Source organism: Anguilla anguilla, chromosome 10 (genome assembly GCF_013347855.1).
Source record: "Anguilla anguilla isolate fAngAng1 chromosome 10, fAngAng1.pri, whole genome shotgun sequence".
NCBI classification, from domain to species: domain Eukaryota; kingdom Metazoa; phylum Chordata; class Actinopteri; order Anguilliformes; family Anguillidae; genus Anguilla; species Anguilla anguilla.
In genome coordinates this window covers 48,060,904-48,086,484 of record NC_049210.1, presented here as the reverse complement: position 1 = coordinate 48,086,484, position 25,581 = coordinate 48,060,904, and the positions used below count along the sequence as shown (strand labels likewise).

At 42.8% G+C, this 25,581-nt stretch overlaps 2 protein-coding genes and 1 long non-coding RNA gene across 5 annotated transcripts; 1 reads left to right on the top strand and 2 right to left on the bottom strand.

Moving 5' to 3' along the window:
- Positions 1-2,462: 2,462 nt before the first annotated feature.
- LOC118237496 lies at positions 2,463-3,702 on the bottom strand. Its single transcript, XR_004767188.1, has 2 exons — positions 3,450-3,702; positions 2,463-2,657 (listed from the first exon to the last, which is right to left on the bottom strand). It is a non-coding gene; the product is annotated as an uncharacterized LOC118237496 (long non-coding RNA).
- Positions 3,703-8,655: 4,953 nt separating this feature from the next.
- LOC118206152 (Krueppel-like factor 4) lies at positions 8,656-13,895 on the top strand. Of its 3 annotated transcripts, XM_035378410.1 has the most exons (5): positions 8,657-9,120; positions 9,256-9,407; positions 10,118-10,862; positions 10,951-11,115; positions 12,996-13,895. In XM_035378410.1, the coding sequence occupies exons 2-5, from the start codon at positions 9,312-9,314 to the stop codon at positions 13,169-13,171; spliced, it is 1,182 nt and encodes a 393-aa protein (XP_035234301.1). In that variant the 5' UTR covers positions 8,657-9,120; positions 9,256-9,311; the 3' UTR covers positions 13,172-13,895. The 3 variants fall into 3 exon arrangements, with proteins under 3 accessions (XP_035234302.1, XP_035234301.1, XP_035234300.1); XM_035378411.1 differs by having other exon boundaries at positions 8,656-9,407; positions 13,622-13,895; XM_035378409.1 differs by having other exon boundaries at positions 8,657-9,407.
- A 2,070-nt stretch (positions 13,896-15,965) lies between these two features.
- Positions 15,966-24,729, bottom strand: LOC118206153 (UV excision repair protein RAD23 homolog B-like). The gene is made up of 10 exons (XM_035378412.1): positions 24,496-24,729; positions 21,378-21,459; positions 20,986-21,065; positions 20,020-20,234; positions 19,753-19,808; positions 18,773-18,900; positions 18,436-18,568; positions 17,742-17,869; positions 16,869-17,024; positions 15,966-16,544 (listed from the first exon to the last, which is right to left on the bottom strand). Exons 1-10 carry the CDS (start codon positions 24,559-24,561, stop codon positions 16,431-16,433), a joined length of 1,158 nt encoding a protein of 385 aa, XP_035234303.1. The 5' UTR covers positions 24,562-24,729; the 3' UTR covers positions 15,966-16,430.
- Between the last annotated feature and the right edge of the window lie 852 nt (positions 24,730-25,581).

The window sequence follows — 25,581 nt, the reverse complement described above, 5'->3', positions numbered from 1 at the left end:
GATTTCAGGACCACCATATTTGTTTTTCATGTTGTTCCCTAATTTGGAAATGCCCGCTCATTCTCACGCTGCTCGCTCTTCACTACCTCCATTGCCAATTTTGGAAAGATCAGCTCTTGTAGGTCCAACTGGCTAGGCAGCTGGTATTCTGAATCAATGGTTTTAAGTGGTCTATTGAACCCTGCCTTCTCCACTGTGGGGACCATGTCTCCTGCTATGTGATAGGCCACTGTGCCTGTTATCCATTTCATTTTTTGTGTGGTACTTACAGGGTTAAATAGTAGTAGTAAGCCTGTATTATAAGCACATGTTTCACTGAGCGGTCAAGTATGTTTCTGAAAGTATAGCAAGTGAACTGAATCAACTGATTAGACCTGGAGTTGGCTGTGGACTGCAGTAAGTGTTATAGCTGTTTTCATTCATTAGAGGGAGTGAGTACAGGGGCCTCCATACAATAAAACTATTTTAGGCAGGAATATAACGTCAAACAGTGCCTATTAAACTCTCAGGTGGATTTGAGAAATACATACTGAAAGCACAAAATAAATCCCTCAAAGGCTTGATGCCAAAAGCAGTTAATTTAACTTAAAATGCCCACATTGTGGTGCTTAAGTGATATTTGGGTTAGAAATTTTGCAGAAGTTGACAAATTCATCAGAGTAGTCAGATTTTTAAGCATTGTCCAAGCAGCCAAGCAGAAAGCTGCCCTGTATTGTACTTCTAAGGAGTGTGAAAGAGTAGGGTTCAGTCTTACATCCATAAAACTGTAAAACCCCGATGGGCAGCTGGTATTCTGCTGTGCTGTGCCATGTAGTGTGCCTCCGTTTCTACTTCGGATCTGGGGACCTGGACATCATGCTGAACACTGCTGTCCTGGTTAAGATTAAGAGCTATTGCACAGCAAGAGATTAGGGGCACCCTAACCCTAACCCTAACCCTACACTGGTCTGAGCACCTAGAGATCAGTGCACTTGAGATGTATAATAAGGTCAAATAGCTAAAACATGAGTACCAAAAAGACAAAGCGCAGTCCAGTTAATAAATACCCTGTGCATAATACCCAGAGCACCCTGCTGCAGAGAAGCCTGCGTCACTCTGCGTAACTGCGCCTTTCTCTGCGCAGAGCTGGGACCCTGTGCTCAGGGTGTTTACATGCAGCTGCCTGCTCTTTCACAGCTGTCCAGCGCCAGTGATGTAATCCACACTGACATCGCTCCTCTGGCCTCCTGATGACATCACGCACTGATGTAAGTCTGACAGGTTTGGCTTGAGCACAGGAAACAGCTGAGCCCCATTATAACAGAGATCTGTGAAATCCTGGCGCTGCATTGCTTGCCATATTTTGGATGCCTCTGAACACCATGGGCCCTATTTTGGTAGCAACCTTAACACACACTGACCAGGGCTTTTGTGGAGTTTCTTATTTAGCTCTGCAGAAATTGAACATTTTGTTTCATTTGTCTGGTTTGGTAGTTGCGCGGACTGCAATATCACGGTCTTGGTCTGCAATATTGCAATCTTGGTCTGAAATATTGCGGTCTTGGATTCACCAAGGTGCTGGAAACATTCTTTAGAGATTTTAGTCCACTCGATGCCATCAGTTCCAAACATTCATGCTGCAAACTTCCCCTTCCACCTCATCCCAAAGGCGCTCTATGGAACTGAGATCTGGGTCCAGGTCAGTGGGGTAAACTGAAGTCAATGGCATGCTTGTGGAACCAGCTTGAGATGCATGCTTTGTGACATGGTGTATTATCCTATTGCCTACTGTACTGTTTTACTGAAGAACAGAAATTATATAAGTCAGGCGTTTTGTAACGAAAGTGATACTGAACATGAATGCTTTTCTCTGTACCAATACCACCCCCCACCCCCCATTTATCCTCCGGTTACTTCCATCAGAACCAGATCCATCCACACCCTTCCCCTCCAGAGCACATCTGCTTTCCAGCTGGCTCTGTGTACATTCAAAGGTGGGATCACTTTGAGAGAGTAGTCAAGCTGAATTACTGAGCCAGTCAGTATCCAGAGTCAGAGTGAATTTTCCTATTCTTTACCTGAACAACACGTGGTTCTCCAGTCATAACCTCTTATACAAGCTGAAAACAAAATCCTGACATCTCATCTTTTTTTTAAAAGTTTTTTTTTTCAAAAATCATTTATTGCTTGACCAAACCCCAATTACAAATAATAAGAGTTATAATGTAAAAATGTAGCCCCATGTGCTTTTGGATTTCCCTGAAAAACCTGATGAGAATAAGTAGAGATTACCGTACAGTATTATTATCAATGCAGATGGAATTTATTGCTAAACAATCTCTATGGCATTCAGATGAAATAAACTGTTGATTTTCTCTCCAATGATGTGTTTTTTGGAATGCATCAGCAGTCCAGTGAAATTAATGTGCTGTTTCTCATAGACATATAATGTAAACTATAGTGAATACATTTTGCTCCAGTTCTGATTAAATATGCCATGGTGATGATGGCGGCAGGGTGGATTGCAAACTTGCCTGGAAACAAGGGTTCTGCTCTGATTCCTCTGAGTGTCTTCAGTAAATATTCAGCTGTATAAACTGATTGTACAGAGAATGTATTGTGTTCTGTGTGGATCAGAACACCTGGGGTTTCTTTGCTTCCACAAGCTGCTTTCTTTCCTGGATGCAGACAGAAGTATTCAGAGTGAATAAGCCTGTAAATTGATACTTCTGTACAGGAACTGCCACAGACATTTTGCCATTGAATTTATAAGCAGTGGTGTCTTCTATAAGCCACGCACATTAAACCATTCTGCTGTTTCAATGGACCTTGGACGAGTAGTACATCGTGTTCCTTATTCACTGGGGTGGGTACAGCTTTTCACCGTAGGAAACTCATTGCCCTGCAGGTCATCTGAATGTGTGCTAGTATGCTCGCTATGCTAGTATGCCAGATCTGTCTACACTTAAGCACCATCTCCGATCAGCCCCAAAGTAAGACATTATAGAAATATACTTCAGCAACAACACATTGAAGAATGGTTGATGAATGTCCAATTTCTCTGATGACAGAATCGCGCTGTATGTGAGCCAGTTTCATGCAACAGGCTGCATTCCCTGCCCTGGATCGCTCACTATGAGAAAATTCTTCTCTGGCCAATCACATTCCGAGAGCCCAAAGCTCAAATATGAGAAAATTGCTTTCATATGGTGTGTGGAAAAATTATAACAAGCTGTGTTTCAACTTCTTTATGTTCACTATAGATCAGGAGGCTGAGAAATGGGCAAGTTAAATTATATGTAACATGCTCTTGATGCTGATATTAATACAGCAATACCAACAAGCTTTTGTCTGAAGGTGAGAGCAAAGAATCCTTGGGCATAAGAAATGAGTGTCTACAGTAAGCTGGTGGTATGACAGCGTAGTGACTGCCACTGAAATGGGGTTTCCCAGAGTGAAAGTGAAGGTACCTTTATCAGATTTCTGCCCCGGTGTCCCCTGGTTCTGCCTCACAGATGGAAGTAGCTGCCACTGATCACTTTATTAATCCTGAAAAAAAGAATCACATCCTGTTCATGTTGATTAGCATAAGGGAAGCCTCTTAATAGGCATGCCCACTTCAGGGTCCTGTGCGAATATCAGCCAACCATTCGCAAACAAATCTACGCTAGTAAAACCACTCTTAAAATGAACTAAAACTGAACTGAAATCAAAACAGAAAACTACATAAAAATAAAAACTTAATTGTACACATTTGGTAAATGAGGCCCACTGTCTAACACTTGTGACGACGTTGTAAAGCAGCACACATTTTCTACACCAGGGGGCATCTTGTTAGCTGACGACTAAACCTTCTTGTGTTCTTGCACAGTTTCCACAAATTGCTCCCATTGTACTCATTTTATTACTCTCAGATTCAAGGGCAAATTGCCTGCAGAAGTAGCCTTCAGAATCACACTCAGTATACAACGCAGACTCCATGCATCAGTACCTTTTTACATGTGACTAAAAATGCATTGACCTACCCCAGGTGAATGATATTCACTTGCTCATTTATTTACTGTTGTCTGCCATACTCTCAAATCTTATTAGGTTTTGTATGTACATGCTAAATAAGCTAGGATCTGCTGCACGCTGTGCCATCTTTGAGCAGTTCCAGGAAGCAGGTGGAAGGTGGAGGGAACTGCATCCACAGGTCAGCAATCTCTCTATCACAGCAGGTATCAGAATGAAACTGCTATGCAATGCTGATCCCTCCCAAGATAAACTTCAGTTGTGAGGCCATTGTCAGTAATTACAACAAAAACCTTTTGGCTTTTTATGGATGTGCTGTATCTGAGTCAAACATGTAATTTAATTATTTTTGTACATCTGTCATATACAAATGCTGTACGAATGTAAAACCTCATTAAATAATAGCTGTATAACCGCAATGATTCATTGGTGAATTAATTAAGTGGGCCAGTTGCTATATGGGCAGTAACATTACCCTCAGCATTTGAGGTACCCTCAGTACATGAAATGATGAGAAATCACAAAATATTTTGAATATAATACTCCTATGGCATCTTTGTGTCAATACAGCAGTCAGTCACCACCTTGACTGCACTGACACATCCTTTTAATAACAGAGAATCTGCACTTTAACCACATGTGAATTGTTTGATTACACACACAAACACACACACACACATATATATATATATACATATATAATAAAAATAGAATCTTCATTGACAGAACGACAAACCATTTAAAGTATATTTTACAGAGGTGGTGGGTTGTGGTAATGTATAGTAATATATATGTAATGTAATATCTTTTCTTGCCCATTTCATTGCCGTGAAATGTAAGGACTTCAGTAGAAATGATGAACAACACAGAATATGTGATATGTGATTAAAAATATCCACCTTCACATAACCAATTCTTTTCACATTTTAGAACTCAAAATAGCTCTCATTCCTCTTTTTGGTGGTGTGGTAAGGATACAGTTTGTTTAGCTTTAAGAGAAAAAAACAGAAATGTTCTGAGCTCATGACCAGGGATGAAGGTCTGCTGCGTGTGAGAGACGTGCTGTCATACACCATGTGAGCACTGTGCTTCTAGAGCTTTCTAATCCTCACGGGCTTGCTGACATCATGCAGCTTCTTGCCTGCTGATGTGCTGTACTCTCCTCTCACCGCCCACCCCCCACCCCCCACCCCCCCCCCCCCCACCCCCAAATGACCACCAGCAATCTCAGCCTGCGCTGTGTGATTCGCTCCTGACGTACAAGCTGTTGATTAGCATCGCCGGTCCTGTCTGGGGCTTTGTTGAGGGCGTTGCACTGGGAGAGAACGGTGACGCCGTCCCCCTACCCCTCTGACTGGGCTGTACCATGTGACCAGGAAGCACGGCTCCTGTCCGTTTCCCCTCCTGACTGAAGGGAAACATTGTAGCAAAGGGGGACGGCTTTCCGCGATTACGCTATGAGTTAAAAATAACTGGCATATTTAAGGCTGCTGAGGAATCCCACAGCAGGCAGAAGCAAAGCAGCTGGCGATTCAGCATGATCTCAGTCTGCTACAGAGCCTTAGCATGAGCAGCATGAGCAGCATGAGCTCACACTGTAACAGAGCCTTAGCATGAGCAGCATGAGCAGCATGAGCTCACACTGTAACAGAGCCTTAGCATGAGCAGCATGAGCAGCATGAGCAGCATGAGCAGCGTGAGCAGCATGAGCAGCATGAGCTCACTGCACTACAGAGCCTTAGCATGAGTAGCATGAGCTCACTGCACTACAGAGCCTTAGCATGAGTAGCATGAGCTCACTGCACTACAGAGCCTTAGCATGAGCAGCGTGAGCAGCATGAGCAGCATGAGCTCACTGCACTACAGAGCCTTAGCATGAGCAGCATGAGCAGCATGAGCTCACTGCACTACAGAGCCTTAGCATGAGCAGCGTGAGCAGCATGAGCAGCATGAGCTCACTCTGCTACAGAGCCTTAGCGTGAGCAGCATGAGCAGCATGAGCAGCGTGAGCAGCATGAGCAGCATAACGGCAGTACTGGAGTCCTGCAGCTCTGGCCTGGACCAGCAGTCGTAAACATTGCAAAAAGTGTGTCTCCAGCTCATACCAGATGGAGTGCTCTTGCTTCTTCTCACAGTCATTATCTATAAGAAGCATGTATGGTTCCTTTTAAAGCTGTGGGGTTGTTTTTATTTCTAAACATATCTATACAATCAACACAAATTTAAAAAGGACTTTGATAAGAAATTCCTATTTTTCAAACAAATCTGCGACTGTTTGTGCCAGTTGATATTCAAAAATATTTAGAATTGAAATTAATATTTAGCAAACTTAATGCACTGTGTTATCAGTTTTGTTGTTATTCTAATTCATACAAAAATGTATGTGTGTCATTCCTTTTGCAACCGTATGAAATTTCCGCTGTGCTATTCTATTGCAGCTTCTGCTGTGCTATTCTATTGCTTAAGGTGGTCTCTGTGCTCATGTCCAAACATTTTGTTTGGCTCTCAGCACCATGTATAACCCTTTCTCTTTCACTGTTTTTTGTTGGTCTTGCATCACACTATGCAATCCGTACTGTGGTTCGTTAGGCGTGTCCACATCCTGTAATGTTACATCTGCTATTTTTTTTGTGTAACTACAAAACACATGTTCTGAACACTAGGACAGACCAGCAGGTATGGACCTCTCACTGTGCAGTATTGCCCCATGATTCAGGTGAAGCCTGTCTGCTTTGCTGAACATTGTGTAGACTCCTGTCTCCTGTAAGCTTTTCTGCAGTCATGTCACCTGCTGAGGAAAACAGGCATTTAACTGGCGTGTTAATGCTTCTCACCTGCTTACTGCTGATTGGACACGGCTTTGGCTTTCACCTTAGCCATGTCATCACCAGTTTACTCACTCTGTTTAGCTTTCACATGAGCACCGTTAAAGAGGAACCAAATCAGAGTTTGGGCTTTCAGCTTGTTTAGAGACGGCATTGTCCAGAGGAACTCAGGTCTGGGTTTTCAGTGTGTAGTTGGGATTGAGACATGAACTCACATTTTTAAATGAATCAAACTACCTTTGGGTTAAATGAATTTTGGTATGAAAACCTTCTCCTAAGAAAAGTACCACTGCCTAATTTACTGGAAATTGAGTCTGAAGGTTAATAACATTTGTGATTATTTAATGGATTGGACTGTTGCATTTGGTTGTGTCCATTTGTCAATATTTTTTTTACAATCCTCCCATTCAGCAGTTTTGAAAAACCAGCTGTGATTGCAGAGTGACCGCTCAATCACCCACAACTATGCTACAATGCATTCGTTGTGATGAGCTCTCCCTGTTTTACACACACAGAGCACACAGCACTACAGGAAAGCTAGCGTGACCGAAGGAGAGGTTTATGGAGTAAAACACAAGAGTAGAAAGTCCCTGTCATCAGAAACTCCACAGGTTTGCTTTAACATTGCCGTTGTTATACCTTATCTGACCTGCTCAACTAATTTGAGAATCCTGTAAAATGAGTAGAATTTGCATTTTAGAATTGGTGTGAATCGTATGAAGGAAAGGTTCATTTTCATGGATTGCAAAATCATACAACACTTCATGTAAATGTGGGCCAATTCCCACGCAAAGCCATCGTGAAAATAAAACACAGCCAGGCGTCAGGTTGATTCTATTTTTGCTCTAAAACCACTGTTGTCAGTTTTGTGATAAGACATTAGCATAGAAAGCAATAATGCTAAGAACAGTGCTTGGAATCAAGGACAATTCCATTCTCTAAAATAGAACTAAATAAGGAATATTAACAACCTAGTGTAGCAAGTCATAATTTAGCCAGTTGATTGAGTTTTAAATGCCAATTTCCACTTTAATACAATAACTTATGCATTAATCGTATGCATTGAAATAGTCAGCAGCACATATTCCTTAAAATTCTTGCCAGTGTATAATCCCCTTGCTGGAAGAGAAGAATGCAAATGTGAATTTGTATAAGGCAACGACACACCAACACACCGCGTGGAGTGTCACTGGTGTTGAGTACGATACACAGTGCAGTACTGCAGCGGTTCACTGGTGCTGGGTACAGTACACAGTGCAGTACTGCAGCGGTTCACTGGTGTTGGGTACGATACACAGTGCAGTACTGCAGCGGTTCACTGGTGCTGGGTACAATACACAGTGCAGTACTGCAGCGGTTCACTGGTGCTGGGTACAGTACACAGTGCAGTACTGCAGCGGTTCACTGGTGCTGGGTACAGTACACAGTGCAGTACTGCAGTGGTTCACTGGTGCTGGGAACATCCGCACATGGGTTTGGGTGAAGTTGAACACTGACATTGATTTGTCTGACAAGTTTGTTTTTTTGCAAATAATTATAAAATACAGTTCACTGTGTTCCCTTTAGAATCTTTATGACTGTGGTCCGTATTAATATATTTCTTATAATAAAACAGGGACAACACAATTGCAACATGATTTTGTACAGTTGTTTAATCTCAATCCTATTTATGCCCATATAATTGTGCCCATATAATTGTGACCAGAAATCCTGTTCTTTCACGTTAAAAAGAAATGTAAAATACTCTAGCACAAAAGAGGGCCCCTCTTGTTGCTATCGTTCTGTTTGGACACAAACAGTAACAAGAAACGTCATTGGCCTCTTTCTTCTTGTCTTTTTTTCGACTCTACAAACCTACCGCCAAGGCGCTGTCTCACTGAGCTGCACCCTACAAAAAGCTATTGCAGTTGGTGTTTTTGCCTGTTGCTGGGAGACAAGAAGGCGTGACCATTAAATATGATTTAAAGAAGCTGGGAAAGCCCTCCTCGCGCTGTCTGTCACTACAGTCTCACGCGGACAAACAAGACTAGGCTCCCTATGGCAGCCGCGCGACCAGCGAAAGGAGGGAATCCCCGCCGCTTGCTTCTTTGCTAATGCATTTGCATCAGCGTTCCACCGCTTCACTGCAGTTTTTAATGCTCCATGTGCCGCGTGCACGCAGGGCACGGGCGTACACCAGGCGCAACTAGGCGTGACAAGACTGGGAAAAGCGCCTTGAAACCTAGCTGCAATCCATGCAAGACAGGCGGTGCGGTGTTGCACTGAAGAAACCCGTCTGAAATTTATCAAGCTAATATGAAATGTTCGTAGACGAGATGTGTTTTCCCTTTGGCTGGTTTCCGAAAGAAATATTGTGATTCTTTTATTTTGCTAGCAAGCTGGCCGTTTCACCCCGCAGATTCTAACTTCATTTTGCTTTTTAATTTTTTTAATTCAGACCAGGATTTACAGTCTCTTCCAAGGTCTTGACGACAATCACCGAGCGACTTCGATATGGCTTTAAGTGGAATGCTTTTGCCATCTTTATCTACCTTTGCTAGTGGCCCCGGTGTCAAGGATAAGCCGATGGAAACGGGCACGGCTAGTTCGGTGAGGATACAGAAGGCGACATGGAATTTTGTAGTGTCAGTGAAATTAAGATTTGTGTTCATAATTGTAAGGCTAAAAAAGTAAATTTGTGAAGGTCTGGAATCTGGAAACGTTCATCCCCATGCTGTGTGAATTCCTTTGGTCGAGAGGGTTACACTATTCCTCAGACCTGCTCTTGTAGTTTGCCGCACTAAGGGCGTGGGCTAGATTTCTTTTACTATTGACAAGGGGATATTTAACAGTATCCTGTAGTCTTTGTGACTGTTTCTGGTGTCCCAAGTAACACATTTTCTAGAGTTGGTATATCCCAGGAATTGCGCTTGTTTCATATATATATATATATATATAATGAATGTATTTGGAAATGTACCGGTTACATATAGTTGTCTAGAAGCAAACGCGTGTATTTTTCAGAATGTTTCATTATATTATGAAGGGTGTGTGATAACCATTGGAATCAGTGTTGCTTCACCTGAAATGTATTTCATTCATAATGATATGCAGGTTATTATAAAGAATGAATGCAAATTGAAGTCACATGCGTTTGCCTTTTCACTGACTCTTTAGATCTCCTAATGAAAATAAACAACCAATATTATTGAACTTCTGAGCTGTTTTAATTAATGTAATTTTGTTGTAACCATTGTCACTTGGTGTCATAGTGTTTAGAGTATTTCGAGTTTAGAGTCCTGTCTGCTTTTTCTCTGCAGAGACAGAAGGAAGACCTGTCCTGCCTAAAGAGGTCCTTTCTGCCCAAAGACAGTGGCTGTGCAGACCTCCCCACTGCCACGGCCAAGAAGGAGCCAGAAGACCTGGATCTTCTGGATTATGACTTTATACTGTCCAATACCATGCAGCCACAGGATACCCTGACCAGCAACTCCCAAAATCTGCCCCCTTCTCCTGGGTCCTTCCCCTACCAGCTCCCCTCCCCCCAGAGCACTGCCGGGGACGTCTTGTACGCCATTCCGGACATCAGTGATGTGTCCCCTTCTGGTGGCTTTGTGGCGGAGCTGTTGAGGCCTGACCTGGACCCTGTGTTCCTGCAGTCTACAAGTCTACAGGGGAAGTTTGTGGTGAAGACTACCATGGACTTGGCAGACTACAGCCAGGGCATAAGTGTCAGTAAAAGCAGTGATGGGGTAGACCTCACTCTGCCCTTCACCTGCCCGCAGATAAAACAGGAAAGCTCCATCACTCGTACCGACATCCAGCCAGCAGACGGCCAGCTTACCGTCAGCTCCAGCCCTAGGACCGGCCGAAGACTCCTCCGAGACCCACACGGATTCATGGAAACCAGCCTTCTGTCTGGAGAGGATGGTCTGCGAAGAGAACGGCAGACCTCCCCTCAGCCCTTAGGGCCCCCGTCTTTGCCTGTTCCACGAGGATACTCTTCACCTGCTGAGTATGCTTCACTGCAGCAGGAAAGGTGCACTGCATCCCTGCACTATCAAGGTCAGTCCTGTCTCCGTGTTTCTGAAGATGAGTAAATATTTGAGATTTGTTTCCCATGGTGGTGCTCATCGTCCTGCTTCACTCACAGAGCTCCTGACACCAGGGAGCTGCCTGGCGGAGGAACCCAAGCCCAAACGTGGACGCCGTTCCTGGCCCAGGAAAAGGATTGCCACCCACACGTGTGACTATGCTGGCTGTGGAAAAACCTACACCAAGAGTTCCCACCTCAAGGCACACCACAGAACACACACAGGTAAGCTTTCCAAAATGCACAAAAGTCTCTTTTTTTTTTTTTAATTTATTTTATTTTTTTTACAGTTTGTAAACTATTAGTTTGTTTATTTCAGACATAAGTATTACTTATTTACAGGCCAGCAATGAACATGGAGGAAATTGTGCTGTTTATTTTGGTCAATTGTAATTTGTTTGTATTAATTCATCAGTAATAAATCGAGACAGATATATATATAAATATATATAGATATATATATATATACGAATATTTAATTTGTAAAGCGGATTTACTGATTTAAATTGCCATTTGAACGTGCCCTGTCGCTTGTCTTGTTTGCTTCACTGTATCTAGGCTTCTTAGCATCTGCTGTTAGATTACGGCTGTGGTTTTAAGTTTGGAGAGCCAAAACGTTTAAAGAGGTTTTTTAATTTGATCAAAATTGACTGTTAATCTTGGAATTCACTGAACTTATTTTTTTATTTTTACATTTTTGAAATGTTCAACTTTAAAATGTACTGGAGCCTTTGGAGTGAACATGCTATGTCACCACTACACGACTGGTTTGGCTGCAGCAGCATGCAAGAATAGTAGCATATGACACCTATATGCTAATGTTGTTAATAATTCAGCCTGTTGCACTTATATCATGCAGCTTGTTTGGCAAGTCTGTCTTGATTTATTACTGATGAATTAATAAACAAATTACAATTGACCAAAATAAACAGCACAATTTCCACCATGTTCATTGCTGGCCTGTTAATAAGTAATACTTATGTCTGAAATAAACTGAATAATAATACAGTTCGTAAACTAGTCATGCGAGATATCTCTCTGGTGAATTTATTGAACACCTATTTGCTTGTATCTTTCTAAACTATATATGATGGTTTTTAAAGTATTGTCAAAATGATCTCCATTTATTTAACATTGGTGGACCTCTCAGCCTTGTGCAGAATTCCAAACTGGCGTTTAAATAAGCAAGTGATTTACTGCGGTTATTCTGGGAGATTCTGGCGGCGTTGTAGGCTAATCCTAATTTTAGCTGAAGCTGTCCAAATACATTTTACTATCTGGCATTTACAAACCAGCTGCAGCCTACTGCCGTAACAAATAATCTAACCAAATATTTTCAGTGATAATACACAATCCAGCAATTTACACAAGTACTGTTAACGTTACAACAGTATTAATTTTCTGAGATTATTGCACTGTTGCTAGCTAGCCTTCTGTAGAAAATGTTTAAACTCACCTGGGCCGCAGGTGGGGGGGCGGGGGGGTGCAAGCTGTTTCTGCTGGACAGGCAATGGCCGTATTTCTCAGACAGATGTAGGGTGAAGTCTGTGTGCTGAGCCGCCTCCATGGCAGAACTGAGTGGGTATTTCTGCGCAACTTTTTTCTGATGTTCAGCACAAGAATTCAGCCCTGGCACCGCTGGGGATAAGAATTCAGCCCTGGCACCACTGGGGATAAGAATTCAGCCCTGGCACCGCTGGGGATAAGAATTCAGCCCTGGCGTCGCTGGGGATAAGAATTCAGCCCTGGCGCCCCTGGGGATAACGAGGGAAACCCCGTATTACAGGATCAAAACAGTCTGAGTTACAGACTACAACACATTAGCTATGTCACATCCCTATAGTACATTATATCTCTATACTTTACAAGTCACAGTTACAGTATGTTACAGTATTGTTTCTTTGCTAGCTGGACATTCTTGTATCATATGACTTATTTACTCTTCTTGAAAGAGACTAGAGAAGATGTTCAAACTGTTATTTCTACAGAAGAGTAATGCTGGAGATTACTTTTCATACATGGCACAGGAGAGACTGCCATTCCGTGATGAAGGTTAATTTTACTAGAGAATGCCATTAAAATGCTTTGTGGTGTTTGCGCTTTAGGGGAGAAGCCATATCACTGTGACTGGGAGGGATGTGGCTGGAAGTTTGCCCGGTCGGACGAGCTGACCCGTCACTACAGGAAACACACAGGGCACCGGCCCTTTCAGTGTCAGAAGTGTGACCGGGCCTTTTCCAGGTCAGACCACCTCGCTCTACACATGAAGCGCCATTTATGAGACCAGACTGAGCCGAGGGAAAGCAAGCGCTCGCTCGTCCAAACCGCGCTGCCTTTGAGCAGTCAGCATACTGCACGACACGCTGTGACTTCCACAGCAAAGAACCGTTCACTCGGGCTCGAACCGCATACAACTGCAGCACTTCCCAATGAACTGGAACCAGCCCAAGATCTCTCAGATGCTGGCTGTTACATATTTGATCTCACGATCTACAGGACTAAACTGGAATTTTCACTGACAAGACTTGGTGGACCAGGTGCCAAAATAAGACTGGAAATATATGAAAATCAGGGAAAAGTTGTGACAGATGATTGCTAAAAGAATAGGGACCTTTCACCAGCAACATGCCATTTGCCTTCCCAAGAACACTGTTAGACATTTTATATTATACATATATTTTTATATTCTTCCTGCCAACCATTATTCTTTATTTATTTTTTTTTATTTCAGGTACTGAAGATATTTTTCAGTTATTGGATTGCTCTCAGTGATTTAAAATGTATTTAAAAGTACCAAAGGACGAATGGAAGCAATTTTAACATGTTTTACTGACTCCAGGGCTGAAGGGCCACAGTGCCTGTAGGTTTTGATGTGCTACAGCAGCTGATTAAATATATTTTAAAAATATATTATTTCCATTTTAGTGTATGTTTTTAATTGGGCCAGACAAGTTATATGTGCAATGTAGGCTAGTTTGGATACTATTGTCTTTTTTTTTGGGGGGGGGGGGGGGGGTTAGGGCTAGGGTGGGCCACCTCCCATCTTGGCTACTCAGAGTTAGTGGTAAAAAGCAAGATCATTTTGGGGGGGGTTGTATTCTAAAGACAGCTCCCATCCAGCAACTCCAAAGCAGCTTGCTCAGTATGTTTCCAGTATGAACAGATATTTAATCAGGTCATCTGGAGGCTGATTTGTAGTTGCTTGTTGTGCGTTTTCTTGCTTTTGTCCATTTTGCTCCCAAATGATCCTGCAGCCATTTTAAAGACTTCACATAATCAGAGACTTCTGTAACTATCTAAAATATCCTTCATTGTGCACATAAACAGTCTGTGAAAATTTTAACATACAATAAAACTGAAATGACATCAAAAAAGTGATCCTTTTCAGCCAGTAACTGGCTGTAGAGGCCACAGATGTGGTTTGCGGGGCTTGGGGTGGCTGTTTGGGCAGAGGGCGCTAAGTCCTGCAGTCTGGGGCCCTTCCTGACGTTCACACCCTGCTTCAGAACGACAGCTCCACTGCACTGTGGCGCAAAGTGCAATAACTTCAGTCACCGAGTGAAACACATAAAAAAAACTCTGAACAAAGGTTTTGTTCACAGACAAATTATGTAATGTATATATTATGTTTTTGTACATTTGTAAATAAAACATTTTTTAAGGTTTGTATTCTTTTAAAATGTCTCTGATGAAAATCACTTATAAAAATTTACTATTTGCTTCATTTAATGGTACATCATAATCAGCAGCCTCCTACACTTATAAAGGAGGTATTTTTTTCACTTTAATAATGATTGATGCAAATAAATCATTTTTCTTCATCAGAAAACTGGTTCCTTCAGTCTTCTGAAATCTTTCCTATATCATTCAACACATCAGAATGTTATTACCACCAAATACCTGAATTACCGATTTATTATATGGAAAACTCAACCCCAGGAAGATTTTAATGTTAAATTACTGCTGATCGCTCCTCCTAACTCATTAGTACTGGCAAATTACTGCATTATTTACTGCATTACTTGTTTATTCCCAGTGCTTTGATTGAATTGCACAGGCCCTTAATCTGGCTAACCTCGCTAGCACCAGTAGCTACGCACATTTACCCGAGTCTCGTTGCTATCGTCATCGGGACCCTCTCGCGGACCAGGGGGCGAATCACACTTAATGGACCTGTACAAATAATTTGAAAACCGGACAGCTGGCAACCCTACCTTGGAGAGAAGAGCGAGAAAAGCTTCCATAATTTTCCCTGGTGCTGAATAGCTGAAAACACCCCCACAGGTAAGAACAGCCCACAGGTAAGAACATCACACAGGTAAGAACAGCCCACAGGTAAGAACATCACACAGTACACCCTGCAGCCAGCAGCACATCAGCCATATATGCAGCAGACATGACATGACCTTCAGATGTAGTGGCATCTTCCCATTACCCATCTACCCTTAGTCCTGTAGTAAATGATCTGCTGATGAAGTAGTAATTGCAGTTGTAGTACAGTCTGAGTATTTCCAGGTGTTGTGAATGTACTTATTGATGTTTTATTCAGAATGAATCCTGAATGCTTGCTGCCATTGCATACTGCTGTATCTGCTGTGCTGTAAATGGTGCAGGACATCTCTGCATGTCACCGGTATGCTTTCTGATTCAAAAGCCATTGTTCATATATACTTCAGGCATTAAGATTAAAACCATCTACTTCAGCTTCTACTTTGGCTTTACAATACTAAAGTTCAGTCAAGCTTTTGTGAAAGACCGTGACAAACCATGGCTATATTGCCACCATGAGGACATACGTTATACTACACTATATTTAAATTACTATTTAGTTATGTTAATGTGAAGAAGTTTCTTTTTTTAAGATATATTTTTAACTTAACTAGCTGGGTAACTACCGTCTGAAGTATTATGAGAAGGGCAGTCTTATGGGTACTGGTAGTTTTATAGAGAAAAAAAAAACCTAAATCCATTACCTTACTTTCACCAGGCTGCCATTTCACAGTTCAGTGCTAATAACAAGCACTACGCATCCAGTAAACTCTTGCAAGTTTCAAAACAAATTCATTGCAAAAACATTTGGTTTTCAAATTTTTTACTGTACTTTAAAATAGATTTAAACAGCACTGGGTCCTCTACCGTTTAAACAAAAAGAAAATATATTGTTAACAGGAATACTGATATAAGAAAATATAAGAACCTTCCAAATTTTACTTTCCCACCCACTTGAAAATTTGTGAGACATACTAAAGTGACCAATAAAAGCATATTTATTTCTTCCTGAAAAATGTTTTTTTGTTTGTTTTTTTGCAAATATAAGAAAAAGAGAAACGGGTTGCACAAGTCGGGATGAAGGAAGGCATTTTACTGAATAAACTATCGAGGGTACTCCCAAACAGTTCAGTTCTTGCATAAAGATGTTAATCCAGTGTTACCATGAAAATACATTGCAGTAAAATCTAAGAAAAGTAAAGGCCCATGTCTCCCAATATGTTATAATCAAAAAAAGAACAATCATTGAATACATTTTATTAAACTCCCTTTTAATCATCATCAAAGTTCTGTTGTAAAAGGAAGTTGGCCGCCAAGTTCTCGTTCTTCTCACAGGCAAAGTACGCCTGTATAACGAGCCCTTCCGGGAATCCTAGCGCTTTTAGCTAAATGTGGGGAGAAAGGCAGAGAAATCGGTATTAAAGTCTGGTATTAAATGGGTATTAAATTCTGCTCAGTGCAGCTGTGATTCTGATTCATGGAGTACTCTTAAGACAGGCTCACTCAGTCTGATGACTGCAAACAAAACTCATTTTTCCAAAACTAGCATTTAAGTACAAAAGTTTTTCCCGATTAATTATTATTTTTTTTTTTTAAATAGTAAATTGAGGCAAATAGAAAATGTTTGCCACAGAAACAAAGGCCACGCAAAACAATACAGAGGATTGTAATTATGGAATTTGGGCAGAAGATGACCCAGAAAGGCCTACCCTCTCGATGGCTTCTTTCTCCTGGGGGGTCACCTGAATGTAGTTCATCTGCCCCCCGCCTGCCTCGGACACCCCCTCCCCACCGCTCTGCCCCCCTCCCTCCTGGGACGGCTCATTCAGCATCTGAATGAACTGCTCCTGGTGGCTGCTGATTTGCTGGGTGGAATGAGAGAGTAAGCCACTCATTTTATGGTTATTTTGCTTGGGCACAAGCACAACGGGGCAGGTTAGAGTGGAGAGAAGACCCAGTGAGATCAAGGAAAAGCTTTTACTTCAGATGAGTAGTTTTCTTACTTCAGAGAGTTTTCGTAGAACTACTTTAAATGCACTGCAAAATCAACATTCTACAAATTAGTACATGCTTTTGGGGTTTCTTGTCATTTAAAATCCCTTTGGCTGATTCATGTTGTACTTGCATTTCTATTTCAATTCCATGTTAAGCTAAATCATACTTCTGAGGCACCTGATCTTTAGCTCTGACCCTGTGACCATGCCATACACAGGCTCCACAGACCCGTGAGGGTAAAATGAGCACCATGTTTATTTACCCAGCCCTTTCTGGGCCCCGGTATGCTGATGTGGATTGATGTTAAAGCCAATATGCCTCAGCAGAGCTACAAGGACAACATTTATGGAATGTGTGACAACAACCTGTGCACAACTGGCCATTGACTACCAAGAACAAAATGAGGTGAAGAATCCTCAACCTTTTTACCCTGTGACAAAATCGATAGTGCTGTAGCTACTGGCCCAGAGAATGTGCAGTGAATGAATGAATGAATCTGTTCATTCAATCCCTACATCCTGATACACGTAGCATAGATGCCAATGCTTTGGTCAAAGGTCGGCAACACTGAAGGGTATCTGGGGTACCTGCAGTAACTGTGGGTTCTCCCTTCCAATTTGCTGTAGTAAGGCAGGTAGCAAAGAGGGGTTCTGCTGGATGATCTGTCTCATCTGCTGGAACTGGGGCTGGTTACGCAGAAACTCCAGCGGATTGGCTGAAGTGGGAGAGAGGAGGAGTTTAGCATCCTGTGACCTCAGAGCTCGGCGTCCTGGGTCCTCAGAGCTCAGCATCCTGTGAGCTCAGTGTCCTGTGAGTCCACAGCCCTGTAGGACTCACCCCCTGTAGCAGAGGCAGGTAGGCCTGTAGGACTCACCCCCTGTAGCAGAGGCAGGTAGGCCTGTAGGACTCACCCCCTGTAGCAGAGGCAGGTAGGCCTGTAGGACTCACCCCCTGTAGCAGAGGCAGGTAGGCCTGTAGGACTCACCCCCTGTAGCAGAGGCAGGTAGGCCTGTATGACTCACCCCCTGTAGCAGAGGCAGGTAGGCCTGTAGGACTCACCCCCTGTAGCAGAGGCAGGTAGGCCTGTAGGACTCACCCCCTGTAGCAGAGGCAGGTAGGCCTGTAGGACTCACCCCCTGTAGCAGAGGCAGGTAGGCCTTTATGACTCACCCCCTGTAGCAGAGGCAGGTAGGCCTGTAGGACTCACCCCCTGTAGCAGAGGCAGGTAGGCCTGTAGGACTCACCCCCTGTAGCAGAGGCAGGTAGGTCTGTAGGACTCACCCCCTGTAGCAGAGGCAGGTGTTGCGGGAGTGGTGCTGGAGGGGGAGGAAGAGGACCCTGTGCTTGCAGCTGTAATTCCACCCACAGGTACAGACTCAGACACAGCATGGCTCTCGCTCTCAGTGGGGATACCCTGAGGAGCAGCACACAGCAGGAACTTCATTTACCCTCACACTCATCATTTAAACCAAAGAATCGTCTCAAAAACACAACCTTCCAAACAGAATACAGGATAGTGTGGTTTTATTATTAGGCCACTAAAGACATTATGTGTGTAAAGATGAAAGGCGCTGATAAGGCCCGGCTGCGCTGTTGGGTAAGGACGGCGGAGGCTCACCATTAGCAGGTACTCCACGGCTCGGTCTGGGTTGTTGAAACTGGCCCGGAGCGCAGAGACCACCTGCTCCCGCTCGTAACCCAGCAGCATGATCTCCGTCACCATGTTCTCATACGACTGTCCTGTCACTGAGGAGAGGGGGAAGGGCTCAAACACCACTCAACCTCTCAAACACTGCTCAACCTCTCAACCACTGCTCAACCACTGCTCAACCTCTCAACCACTGCTCAACCTCTCAAACACCGCTCAACCTCTCAAACACCGCTCAACCTCTCAAACACCGCTCAACCTCTCAAACACCGCTCAACCTCTCAAACACCGCTCAACCTCTCAAACACCGCTCAACCTCTCAAACACCGCTCAACCTCTCAAACATCGCTCAACCACTGCTCAACCTCTCAAACACCGCTCAACCACTGCTCAACCTCTCAAACACCGCTCAACCACTGCTCAACCACTGCTCAACCTCTCAAACACCGCTCAACCTCTCAAACACCGCTCAACCACTGCTCAACCTCTCAACCACCGCTGAACACTCTCAAACACTGCTCAACCTCTCAACCACTGCTCAACCTTTCAAACACCACTCAACCTCTCAAACACCGCTCAACCTCTCAAACATCGCTCAACCACTGCTCAACCTCTCAAACACCGCTCAACCACTGCTCAACCTCTCAAACACCGCTCAACCACCGCTGAACACTCTCAAACACCACTCAACCTCTCAAACACCGCTCAACCTCTCAACCAGACACCAAAATTACACACATGGACGGCTTTAAAAACTGGACGCGTGGTGTGGTGTGTTTATAGTGGAATTCTATATCAAGTGGCAATATCAAAATTACTGAGTGGCATCAACATATACACAGATCCCCTCTGTGATATGGAGATGGATCAGCTCCTGGGGTAACTGCAGTAAATAATGTGATTCAGAGGAACACGTAATTAAATAAGTATTTTATATTCCAAATAATTACCAAGTGCAGACGTGGCCTCTTCAAATATGTTGGCATTTGTCGGCAGGCCTGATGAGCTGAAAAATAAGTAACAACAAAACCACAGTTCAGTAAAGACATGTTAAATGCTAGTGCCAATACAGTGGAACAGGCATGTCCTCTCATTCTGGCGGATGCTCTGAAGGGGAGACGCACACAGCAGTAAGTGATGTGAAGGACGAGGTCATGATCATCACTGAGCCCGCAGCACCAGTGACGTTACGGGAGGAGGGAGTCCAGGTGCCCTACCTGACAGGTGAGGGGGCAGGTGGGGCGCTCGTGGAGCCCTTCTCCTCAGAGGGCGGGTCCTCCTTGCTGGCGCTGTCAGGAAGGGGAGTGTCAGGGGCAGCTGGGGCAGCCGGGGTGGCGCTGGGGGCGGGGGCGGGGGTTGCGGCGGGGGCAGGGGACGGGGTGGCTGTGCTACTAGCAGGGGAAGGCTGGCTAGCTGACGGTGCTGTTTTAGGCTGCAGAAAAGAGAAGAGTGCAATTACAGTTTCCCTTTCCATTCTCAGAATGGCGTTCTGACCAGGAATTTCATATTTCAGATGTTTCAAGCAACAAAACTGCTTTTTGTTGGCTGGCTTTCCAATATCATTAATGGACTCCATTAATGAATGTTCAATAGATACACATTCTATACACAAACTAGTGCACAGGACGCAATGTGTTCATTTTCGACCCAATGTTAGTTGCCTGAATAGGAGTGAAATCAATAGCAAAGGATTATAGAGGTAATTAGCATTTATGTGTGTGATTTTGAATGGACAATGATCACATCAACATTAGTATTCATTGACAACAGTGCTGAGTTCAGTAACTTGTACATCAACAGCCTCTGAAAAGTCCATGACACACGATGAGAAAGCACATGACCTCATAATTGTACGGACATGACTGATGTCCATTATTTTAGAAACAGGGGAAGCTGAAATTTTTAAACACAACGGCCAAATAAATAATGCAAAGAAATTCTGCCGTTTTCCTCCGAGTAGTAGAGGGTAGCTGTTTAGAGAATGGATCTTGGGACAAGAGATGCCCGAGAACTATCGCAAATCAAACAAGAATACATCGGGAGATCCTTGCCATTGGGAGATCCTTTTTGGTCAACTGTGTACAATTAAAATGTTTAATAGACAGAGAATTATTAGCATTATATTAGCCTTTAGGCCTAAAAAGAAGCCCTTTAGATTATCTGGATTTACATCACTCACTTACCTTGGTCACCATGACCACCACAAAGTTTTTATCATCAATCTTGTACTCCTTGAGGGCTGTGTCATCATTAAGGATTTTACCTGATAGATAAAACAGAAAAGGAAAAATCTATTAGGATTGGTTGGTTAATGAAGAAACATTTCTTTCATTTCTCGAAAAGCTACAACACTTCTCATGCCCTTTGCAGCAAGACTTTAGACTTTCATTGGAATTTACCTGACCAAAACAATTTAATTCTCCACCCCCTTCCAGCAGGTATCACAGTGCTCATACATTTGAGATTGGCTGACCTTCCAAGAAGACAGAATACTGTACTTGCCCTGTTACCAACAAGCCCAGCACTCCTAAGTCCTGCTTACTAGTCGTATTCCATGCACCCTTATGAAACTTACCTGCATATATCAATTTCTGTCCTGCCACTGGAAAACCATCTTTCCCCTTCTCATTCTCAATTTTTTCCTTTAGTGCCTTTACCTATTAAAAAAAGAAAAGAGAAATGATTTATTCAAAACAAAGTCATTGCCAGGAATTGAGAGGTCAACTCCCACAAATCCTCACGTTCATTAGGCTGCTCTGATTGGACACGTCTGTGGTCTGCTTTCATCGCCAGTCATAACACCAGAGGCAGTTTTAGCAGAGACTAGTCGGGTGCAAGCAATAGCTGTAATGCTTGTAGAAATGAATGGCAGCACCAATTAGCAAATCTTCCATTCCATTTGTGAATGGCCGCACTGAGGATTATGGGTAATTTTGCCACAAAGGAGTGCTCAACCTTTTACTGGCCAAAAAAATGAATTGAATGGAACACACTCCATGAAACTGCACATTGTTTCCTGAAAGAAAACGCAATGACGGGGCATAGAGATTCACTGCTTTGAGCCTATGCACCGATCCAAGTGTCTAACATGCAGCTGCATCAACTGAAAAATGCTAAATTATATGTTTATAATGTTTTGCATGTTGGAAGTTTTGGTATGAAAGTTTTGCCTGTTGAAAGTTTCGGTTGTAGGTTCTACACAGAGGCGTAAGGGATGCATCTCTATTGGCCTACTGTCTATGGAGAACCATCCTGGAACCACAGACACACCCCACTTCGCCTCTCTAGTGGGTAAGGTGAAACGGGAGGCAAAAGTCACATTCATTTCTGCCATTGCCAATAATAAAAGGAGCCAGACGGGAACTGAGTGGGCTAGAGAATGTGAGCAGCTGTCTGTTGCTCGTCCACTCATTCCTGTCCTGGGGGTCTGTGTCAGATAAAGCTGGAGGAAATGCTCTGAGACTCCTCTATGCATCTCTGGGGGCTGCAATGCAGGCTTTAGGCACATGAAAAGGTACTCAAGTAATTGCCAGGACAAAACAGCTTGTCGCTGTGTAGAGAAAATCATAAAATGTCCCACCCTTACTGACAACAAAGGCAACTTGTTAAATTGAACATGTTAAAATAAATTGTATCACATCTGCTAAACTGAACTTAACCAGAGCTGGATCAAGTTGTACTGCTTGGGATCAAAGCCATGCATTTATAAGTATCTTCCCTGCATTGCATAGCAGATCATGTATTGAGATGCTTATGGAATCATGTGACAGGTAAAGACTCCCAGCTCTAGAGCAAAGCAACTGCCTGAGGCAGCCGCTGCAGAGCTCACATTATCGCTAACCGCCATCAGCGGCGTGAAACACAACACCAAGCCAAGTTCACTGGAATTTGCTTATTTGTTGAACTCTGATCATTCAAATCATTTTTGAAAGCTACCACTGAACTCAACCCTAGCCAGCTTGAACAGCTATGCCTTCAAGATACCTCTCCACATTAGACAGTTTCTACTTGCAGTTTCACATCTGAGATCAGCAATAAGTTTTTTTTTTTTTTTTAATTAATAAAGTGAAGACAGTAAAGATAAATCCGAAGAAATTGCAATCGCTCTGTTGAAGACATGACATCACTGCGACAGCCTTGTCCAGCTGTTGCTGAATGTTTTTTCCTATAGGATACACCCCCTTAGAAAAAACACTTAGCAATACAGTAAAAAAGAGAGAAATGTACTATTCAATTTAGATGAAATTATTAATGAAAAACAACTGAATGCACCAAAGCCAATGTGGTTGTTTTTATTTCCTGATGCACCTCCACCGCCTGCCCCCATAAAATATCTAGCAGCTCAAAAGTGGGCTACCAGAGTCCCCACACTAAATGCTCCGTTTGCACCAGAAGACCAGCAAAATGAAAAATGGCACTTTTGAAAAGTGACCCTCATAATTTAAAAACATATTCTTAATGATTGTAATGATAACTGCATTCTGTCGATACAATGTACGAAAAAAGACAGGATTTCAAAGGCAGCACCTGCAAGAGCACAAATCCCCGACACGGGTTTCTCAAAGTATGTTTACCCAAATATCAAAAATGCGTCAAATATGCTTCCTTCTGAGGAAGTCCCTTTGTGGAAAATGTTAGGAAAATTAGAAACGTCAAGGGAATTGTGTCCAAATTCACAAAGAACGTCCATAGAAAACCCCAACAGACGAAGTAACATTATTGGTGAGTCATTCAGAGTACTTCATATCAAGCTAAGGAAACATTAACTTAGGCCCATTCAGCAACTACAAACATTGAAATTTGCTGAATTCTGAGGTGAACTGCCTAGCCAGATAGTAGATAGCTAGCAAACGTTGGCTACGTTGCAAACCATGATGCTCATAGTTTACATAAATTACCAAATTACTATAACAAACGTTAACGTACAGCACGGATAGCTCACCAGCATTTTCAGGTCTGAACAGGGTTTTCATTTAAGCTAGAAAGCTCGCTGCTACAAAACTACCCTTACAAATCACCATTACAGTCGATAGCTAGCAAGTCATGCAAAACTGGTTGAACTAACATGCTAGCTAGAATAGTATTATTGCTTAGCCAACTTTAAGTATTTGGTGAGCAAGGCAATTTCTTTAGCTACCAACCAAGTTAGAAAATTGGCTAACTAACAATTTTGCTAGCTGGCTAGGCACCTGTCAATAAACCTTTCCAACTGCAGTGACGGTTGACTAGCTATAGCGCTAAACAGCCTGTCCATTTGTGTAATATTACAGCAATCTAGCTAATACCCATTTGCGTTGATGCGCTTAGTTATGCGATAACAAGATAGCTAGCTAACTGGTTAGTCTGAATTCAATGCCTAGCTAGGCCTGTTGGTTTGTTCCTGAAGACTTTTTAGCTTGCTAACTTAGCCAGCTAGGCTACGTTAGCGAACTAGACTAGCTAAAATAGCATGGAGATAACGTTAGCTGAACTCAGCAAATAAACTGCTTTTTTGAATACTTCCAAAACCTTAGAGACAACTCGGGGTAGCTAAACTGATCACAACATGAGATTTCATAAAATTTAAATGGAAAGTGGACTAAAGTGAAATACTGCCGTCGGAGCTAGGTAGCTAGCTAACGTTACCATAGCTAACTTCGTAACCCTCTCCACCCCTTTCAACCCCGTGTCGTGGTGCGTTTCCCAGCTCTCACCGTCTCTTCTCCATCAATGTCAATTTTAAATGTCTGCTGCTGAAGGGTTTTCAACGTGATCTGCATTTTGGCGACGACCGCTTTCTAAAGTTTACTACTTTCCTCGGGTTCGTTAAAATAAACAGAGGATAAACAGTATTTTCTGACTATTGCCGCGAGCTAGCTCACCACGGCCTATCCGTCGCCATTATCGTATGGTTTTTCCAGCGCATAAACATAGCTCCTCCATACGACTGAGCATGCGCTATTTTAAGTGTAAATCACCCGCGTGTTCAGAAATCATAGACAAAGATCGGTCTGTGAAAAGGCTACTCGAGTAGTGTAGCTGAAACAGTTCTCAAAAAACGGCTGTTGCGTGTTAAATTCCGTAGAAATGGTTCAATCGTGCAATTAATCCCAATCGATTAAAGTAGCTAGTGTGAAAACTAAAGAAGTTCTGAAACGCGGAAATTCTTTCTTTGATCATTGATTGTTTTGTACAATACAAATATTGTTTAGAAGAAAACCATGAAAACAACGCGTAGAATGCCACGAGAGCTATATTAATACAGACAGAATAGGAGCGTGATCAAATACTTGAAAACGTAGTGCATTCAACACGTATGTCCAATTTTTAAATACTGAACAGAATAAAAATGTCAGTTATAATTATGGGAAAAACTTAGGCAGGAAAATCATGAAGTACTAAGCATCCACAATATTTAGATCATTCAGTAAAGAACTGAGTCAGCTACTGAGTTGCTCAGTTAGAAGGGGCACTTGAAGGTTCCACTGTTTATATGGAATTAGCTGACTATGACTACGGGCAGTGGGGCATACAGCTGACCTTGTCCTTCTGGGAGGGTAGGTTTAGGCTGTGAGCAGTATGGTGTGTGGAATATTTAAGGAGGAAAACTACAGCCCACTACTTTCCCATGAGAAAGTCTATTTATACTTTGTTCACTACCTGTAAAATAGTTTACAGTGACTCAAGCATTTCACCATTCAGAGAATTATCAAATGGGTTTTCTTGTCCCTGGTTCATTTAATTGCAAGTGAATAGCAATACCAATACTATCAAAAACTAAGTGCAAAAAGAGAGAAAAA

Excerpts from the sequence above, each read along its gene's own strand:
- LOC118206152 (XM_035378410.1), top strand. The coding sequence starts at position 9,312 with ATGGCTTTAAGTGGAATGCTTTTGCCATCTTTATCTACCTTTGCTAGT. Across the intron at positions 10,863-10,950 it reads TGCATCCCTGCACTATCAAG|AGCTCCTGACACCAGGGAGC; the intron begins GTCAGTCCTGTC and ends CTTCACTCACAG. Across the intron at positions 11,116-12,995 it reads ACACCACAGAACACACACAG|GGGAGAAGCCATATCACTGT; the intron begins GTAAGCTTTCCA and ends TTTGCGCTTTAG.
- LOC118206153 (XM_035378412.1), bottom strand. The coding sequence starts at position 24,561 with ATGCAGATCACGTTGAAAACCCTTCAGCAGCAGACATTTAAAATTGAC. Across the intron at positions 21,460-24,495 it reads ACATTGATGGAGAAGAGACG|GTAAAGGCACTAAAGGAAAA; the intron begins GTGAGAGCTGGG and ends TTTTTTTAATAG. Across the intron at positions 17,870-18,435 it reads ACCTGCCTCTGCTACAGGGG|CCAATCCGCTGGAGTTTCTG; the intron begins GTGAGTCCTACA and ends CTCCCACTTCAG.